Source organism: Notolepis coatsorum, assembly GCF_963971535.1.
Source record: "Notolepis coatsorum genome assembly, chromosome: 5".
NCBI lineage: Eukaryota > Metazoa > Chordata > Actinopteri > Aulopiformes > Paralepididae > Notolepis > Notolepis coatsorum.
Genome location: NC_140169.1, coordinates 1,414,406 through 1,421,537, shown reverse-complemented (window position 1 = coordinate 1,421,537; position 7,132 = coordinate 1,414,406). Strand labels below are relative to the sequence as shown.

Here is a 7,132-nt window from a genome sequence, read left to right as displayed (position 1 = left end):
CCCAACTTTTTTTTTATCTACTTTTTCTGCCATTTTCAATTTTTCTCCCATCCCAATTTCGTATCGTCCAATTCTACCCTCCCCTGTCTCGAACGCTGTTTCATGCCTCCCACAAGCCGGCTGTAATGTGGACGAAGCCATACATTGCACGAGTCCCCTCCGGTACTCGAGGTAGCAGCCGTCGCATATTTTCACCTGCACAGCGTGATCTTTCAGCGTCGGGGGTCTGCGCTTTGGAGGGACGCCGCCCTTGTCGCTTCCTGATTCTACTGCGCAGGCGCACCAACCAACCTGTAGGAGTCGCTGTCCACAACGTCCGATCCCCACCCATCAGCTTCCCACCCCCTAATAGTGTAACGACCAGCAAAGCTGAATGCAATGCGGAGAGCTGGGCTCGAGCCGTGCTCCCAACTTTTTGAAGTTGGGAGCACCAGTGCTACCAAGTAAAAATGTTAATTTCGAGCCCTGCATAATTTGAACTATACACAATACATAATTTGAACTATAGACAATATATAATTTGAACTATACACAATACTGAATTTGAACTATACACAATACTGAATTTGAACTATACACAATACTGAATTTGAACTATAGACAATACTGAATTTGAACTATACACAATACTGAAAGGTTACAGTATGTAGATTTGTTTATTTGTATGACAAAGTTGCAATCAGATTAAATTGATTAAATGCAATCAGTTTCATTTAATGAATTGAAAACAGCATTGATATTACGTAAAAGCAAACTGGCAATAGAAAAGATGTTCAAAATGATCTAGTTCCCTTAAAACGCTAACGCTATTAAATAAAAATATATAGTGGAGGTTAAAATAAGAATATGACTTGGCCTGAAAAAAGTTCAGTCAGGAGATTTCTTTTTGCTTTAATCCCTGCTCTACAAGACGCCGGAAGTGGTCACGTTTACACCCTTCCAAGATCGAATTTCATACGTGGAAAACATCCAAGGGACCTCAGGGCGCTGAAGAGCGAGACGCTCAGCCAGTATTCATATAACTAGGGTTATAGGATAAGGATAACCTTCGTTATATTATCATACTGGCCTACTGAGATCAAAAGGGGCAGAGCGGACGTGTGGCCACGTCAAATGCACCCCCTGAGGGCCCGTAAGCCCCCGCCAGGGAGGAGGGGAGTCCCGTCCACCCGCCCGTCCTAACGAAGGGGGGGAGGCAGTCAACTACAACCAATGTGCGAAAAAGGAAACCAGTCACCCAATAACGCACAGTGCACTCGGGACCACGTGTGACACAGCACTCTGCGGTCCACACCCACACACACCTGCTAGCCCACCTGATGGCGGGACGCAGGAGAGGTCCCGGACCTCAGGACTGCCTGGGAGACAGAACCCCCAGTCATGTCCATGAGGTAAAACCTAACGAAAGGCCCCGGGGAGGACCAGGAGGCCGCAGCGCAGATGTCCTCCACCGAGGCCCCCCCCAACAGGGCAGCGGAGGCCGCCACATCACAAGTGGAGTGTGCCCTGACGCCCCTGGGGGGAACCTCTCCAGCCAACGTGTAGCAAAGGGCAATGCCCTCGCACAACCAGTGTGACAGGCGTTGCTTGGACAGCGCCTTACCCGCGCGAGAGCCACCGTAACAAACAAACAGTTGATAGCCCTGAGATCCTGCATGCGACTAAGGTAAACCCCCAGTGCACAGACAGGACACGACAGGTGAAGGCTCGCCTCCAACTCACTAACGTGAGGAGGAGGGTGAAAAGCCTGAATCACAATATCCCTGGAGCGAAAAGAGCTCAGAATATTCTTTGGCACAAAGACTGGATTAGGCCTCAGAGTCGCCCCGCTATCGGCCTGAATAGACAGGCACTCAGACCGCACAGAGAGAGCACACAGCTCACCCACGCGTTTAGCGTAGGTGATGGCCAAAAGGAACGCGGTCTTAAAGACAGTCGATCCAACGGCGCCTGCTCAAGAGGCTCAAACGGGGCATCCGACAACCGTCCTAGGACCAGTTGGAGGTCCCAACTCGGAGACAGAGAACGTTCCACAGGCTTGAGATGCCGTGCGCCAAGCAGGAAACGTTTCACTAGAGGGTGGCTGAACAGCGTTCTGCCCTCAAAGCCCAGATGACAAGAAGATATAGCTGCAGCGTATACCTTCACTGTTGAGGCCGACAGCCTATTCAGGATAGACTGGAGGAAGGAAAGAACCGAGTCCAGGGGGCATGACACCGGGTCCAGGCCCCCAACCTCACACCACTCTTGAAACATACGCCACTTCCCTGCGTAAACCGCGGTAGTGGACGGAGCGCGCACGTTCTGGATGGTGTTAACCACCGTAGGGTTAAGACCCATCCCCTCCAGATTCACCCTTTCAGCAGCCAAGCTATTAGAGGCTTCCCCAGAACAGGAGGCAGAAACAGAGTTCTGCATGCCTGAGATAGGGCCCGCGGTGACCACGGATGCCATCATACCGAGCAGGCGCATCACGGACAGCGCCGTAACCGTCCTGCCAGGACGGAACCTCCCGAGCGCGCAGAGAATATCCTCTCGCCGCCACTCTGAGAGGGTTGCCCTCATAGACCTTGAGCTTAGAACCAAGCCCAAGTACTCCACCTGTTGACTGGGAAGAGGAGTACTCTTCTTCCAGTTCACAGCAAAACCCAGACTGGTGAGGAATTCGACCACCTGCCTGGTATGAGACCTGGCGATCTCCTCTGACCGGCTGAGGAGCAGAATGTCGTCGAGGTAGAATAAAATTCATATCCCATGACGCCGCAGAGGTCCCAGCACGGTCCCCACGCACTTGGTGAATGTGCGAGGAGCCAGAGAGTAGCCGAACGGCAGCCTCTGGTATTCGTACGCTACGCCGTGAAAGAGGAAGCGCAGGAATTTCCTGTGAGGGGGGAAGATCGGGACGTGAAAATACGCATCCTTCAGGTCTATGGAGGTGAACCAGTCTCCCACTCTGACAGGGCTTAACAGGTGCTTGACGGTCAACATTCTGAACCTCCTCGTCACAATCAGCCGATTGAACGCAGACAGGTCCAGTATGGGTCTGACACCTCCCGATTTCTTGGGCACCAGAACATACCGGGAGTAAACGCCATTCATCGCATCCTCCCTTGGGACCACTACGACGGCCTGCTTCGCCACCAGAGAGTGAATCTCCTCGGCCAGGGCTGTCACTGCCGTGGACCTTGACAACAGAGTCTGTACCAAACCCAAAAACGGAGGGTGGGGGTGTGTAAACTGCAACACAAGCCCCACCCTCAGCGTTCTCTCCATCCACGCCGACATATGGCACTTCCGTAACCATGATAATCCCAAAGCGGCCTGCAGCCAACTGGCGCTCGTCCGCCAGGAACCGTAGATAGGAGGCCCGGTCCCACCCGCTGTGCGTTGTCAACCCTGGACTCGCCAACCGCGCGAGCAGGGTGTCTCGCGGAGCTGGGATATCGCACCCTGACTCTACCAACGAGGCAATCGCACCCAAGGGAAGGGCCGGCCTGATACGGGGAGAGCGGCCATCATAGGCTCCCCCGCTGAGCATCTTCCCGGCATAGACTGCTGAGGACAGCCTGCTCTGCAGCTGGACATGCAAGGTGTGTGGTCCCCACGCTGCCCGATAGGGTGAGTCCCTACACACCGTAGCCCTGTAGTGATATTACTACCACCAAAATTACGCATGCCTGACTTCCGGCCGGGGGAGGCACTAACGTAATACCCGGCCTGGCAAGGGCGGGGCTGGGGGAACCCATGCTGCGACCTCCTGGGCCTAGGGTTCCCCCTCTGACAAAATGTTTTAGATACAGGGAACCCTGTTCCGTCGACAGATACAACACCAGGCTCACCAAACACAGACGCAGGACGTGTGGTGTGGGAGCCGCCTGACAGCACAGCATTCTCATAGACAGACCCAGGCCTAGCTAGCAACTGGGTGTCAGCCCCTGTCTCCATGAGAAGCGAAATGTGGGGCCGCTTGCGCTTCACTGGAAGACCGCGGCCCGCAGCCAAAGGGGACAAATCAGGCCTGAGTCCTGTAGTGTAGCGGGGGGGAGTAACCGGAGAGCGTGCTAGACACAGCTAGATGGCAACGGTTTTTCAGGGCGTGCCCATCTAATATAGCCGATCCCTCGGCCGCCGAGGCTGTCGCCCTCGTGACCACCTGTTCTCTTTGTGTCCAGGTCACAGGCTGTGCCCTCACCTCTGGTTGCGCGGCATGGAGCCCAGGTCAAATACCGCCCGTGCCCCCGCGGACAGACTAAAAAGTCCATCCGCGGAGAGGGGAGCCCTGAGGAGGGGAAGTCTCATCTCCTCCTCAAGGGGAGACTGCTCCAACCAAAGATGCCTGTGAACAAGCGTTGACAGCATCCTAGCCCTCCCTGCGGTTATAGCCTGCGGCTGGGTCAAAAGCTGAATAACCTCAAAAACCTGTGCGATGTTTTTGACGTCGGCTGGCCCTAAGGCCCCACCACCCGACACCATTGTGGACAGAAAAGCAGCCAAATGAGCAATGTTACTGGTCGCCGCTAAATTCTGTCCCACGGCGGTATAAGATTCATCAGCTTACTCAGCCACCTGCCGGGCCGACTCGCCCTCCGGCGTCGGCTTCCGGGTGGGATACAGTTCAACCATGCCAGGGCAAAGGACCGATGCCACCTGCTCCTCTAAGCACGGCACACCTGTCCTGCGCCCTGTCGTCAGCCCATCCACCCGTGTAAAGGGTAAATAAGCCTCAGCTAAACCCCCAACATTAGACACCGATTGACCGTCAGCAATGAAATGGTTAAGAGGAGGGAAGAGTGGAGACAGCCCCGGTGGGGCACATGGGAACGGCGCCCCAAACACTTTAGCATTAGCATCAGCTGCGCGCGCTAGGATAATTGGAAAAACATTCAACAATGAGTCATGATGACCACGTTTATCCAAATACCCAGCCCCCCGCGCCAATACATCGCCTGGTCGTCTCACGAGACAACGAGCAGTATCGAATATGCCAGTACCAACGCCTGTCGGCGTAGGTCCTACCTGAGCACGGCGTGGCTCGACTGCCAAACGCTGCGCGTAGCCCATCGGTCCGCTGCCAAGCGACGAGGAAAGCACAGAATAGGACAGACATTCCGTCTGGACGTGCCGAGAAGGTTCCGGGGGCCAGCGAACCTCTGGCGAAAGTCCAACATTGCGTAATTTCTCCCTTTTCTTCATAACAACGTTCCACCTGGTTAAAGTGCATATGAGCAGCTCCACGGATGGAAAAGATAATGGAAGGGTGTAAACGTGACCACTTCTGGCGTCTTGTAGAGGCACGCTCGGGAGTAGGCGTGGTCACGTGCAAGTGAGGTGTATGTGAAGTTTTCCACGAGCACAGTAGGTGCTGGAGAGATGATATCTCAGTAGGCAGAGCGAGACGCGATTGGCCAGTATGATAATATAACCATGGTACGGTACGTACCTCGGTTTTGAAGTCAAGGTTCGGTACGGTTTTCGGTACAGTGGGGGAAAGTTTGGCTTTCCATGTTCCACTCAGGGGTGCTGTAGTGTGCAGTAACTAATTGTATTTGTAGGGCTGTCAACGAATATTCTATATTGAAATTAATAATCGACATGTAAAAAAATAAAATAAAAAATTATTATATTAGATTGTGAAAAAAACAGCCCCTGGTGGGCGGTCGTTAGTGGTTAACATACCGTTGTATTCGTTCAGTACACTACACAGCCGTTTGGTACGGTACGGTACACACTGAAACTTGTTCGGTTTGGTACGGATACGTGTACCTTTACACCCCTAGTAGACCCTCCCGGAGCTCGGATAGGAGTGGGTCTGAGGCGGCCAGAAGATGTAGAGCGTAGGGGTCTTGAGGGTGCCACCTCATGCCACCTCACGCCAACTCAACTGCTATCGTTGACATTGAACCTATGCAAATGATTCCAATTTTAAATCAAACATTATTTCTTAGGCTTACTAACGCTTTGATTGTTCCTGTTTTTCTTTCTGTGGAAAACCAGTTGGTAGTTCACGTTGGAGTCTCGGGTATGGCCACCACCGTCACGTTGGAAAAGTGTGGCCACAACCGTGGCTACAAGGGCCTGGACAACAGCAGCTTCTGTCCAGACTCGCAGTGTTGCATCGTAGGAGGGCCCGATTGCCTCGATTCGGTTATTGACATGGAATCCGTCTGCAAGAGAGTGAAAGCCTCAGAGCTGGGAGTCGCCGTGTCCGTTTCCAAAGACGCCGGAAGGTAACTGTCTTTTTATATTCCATAAGCGAGCACTTTGAAGTGCAATTTCCGAAAGATTTGACACAATAATGAATTGATCTTTATTTATTTGCATTTTCTGTGGACCTGTCTCTTTAATCTATTTAAGCTAGGCCCCTATCTATTTGATCCAATGCTGTCTCCTTTAACAGATATCTCTGTGACTTCACCTACTATACCTCTCTGTACTTGAGCCACGGGCACTCTGCATTTGTTCACGTGCCCCCTGTCGGAAAGCCTTACAGCGGGGAAGACCTGGGCCGTGCGCTGCAGGCCATCGTGCAAGAGATGCTGGAGTGTCTGGGCCAAGAAGAAGAGAAGATCCAATGCCAGCATTTGACCTCCAAATGCCAACTAAGCCTATCTGCCCCCTGACACAAGAAAGAAACTGCACTTAACCACAAGTAGCCAAACCTTTTTATTTATTTTATTTTTACTATCTCTATTGGTGCATATTCAAAACTACCATTGGACATTTTCAGTTTTCTCATTTCATTGTTGTCTTTTTTTTCTTTTTTTAAGCTAGTCCTTCTCCTTTGTGTTGGACCTGGATCAGTTATGTATTTCTTCAAATTATGAAGAAACAATGGGATTGCAAAAAGCAAATGTTGCTCAAGTTGTAACTGAAGCTTTTGTCCCACTACTTCGGAACTTGAAACGCTGTGTTCAAGGATATTTTGTGGTCCAGTAACGTGAAATCCATGAAACACAGAAGTGAATAAAAAAATTTATAATAATAATTTCGGGAGCAGGAATACTACTATTGTAGTTCACACACGTTTATATTATCACATTGTGGCAAGTTTATACTGTTGTCATTGCAATCTAATACCCCAAATGTGTCTTCTACCGATGCACCTTATAGGGTTAGGAATAGTAATAGAAGT

General features: G+C 51.6%; 1 protein-coding gene across 1 annotated transcript; it reads left to right on the top strand.

Moving 5' to 3' along the window:
- Positions 1-5,997: 5,997 nt before the first annotated feature.
- Positions 5,998-6,710, top strand: LOC311229210 (pyroglutamyl-peptidase 1-like). The gene is made up of 2 exons (XM_084315282.1): positions 5,998-6,227; positions 6,398-6,710. The coding sequence occupies exons 1-2, from the start codon at positions 6,022-6,024 to the stop codon at positions 6,618-6,620; spliced, it is 429 nt and encodes a 142-aa protein (XP_084171408.1). The 5' UTR covers positions 5,998-6,021; the 3' UTR covers positions 6,621-6,710.
- Positions 6,711-7,132: the final 422 nt, after the last annotated feature.

Coding starts and splice junctions, on each gene's coding strand:
- LOC311229210 (XM_084315282.1), top strand. CDS start 6,022: ATGGCCACCACCGTCACGTTGGAAAAGTGTGGCCACAACCGTGGCTAC. Junction 6,228..6,397: donor GTTTCCAAAGACGCCGGAAG/GTAACTGTCTTT, acceptor CTCCTTTAACAG/ATATCTCTGTGACTTCACCT.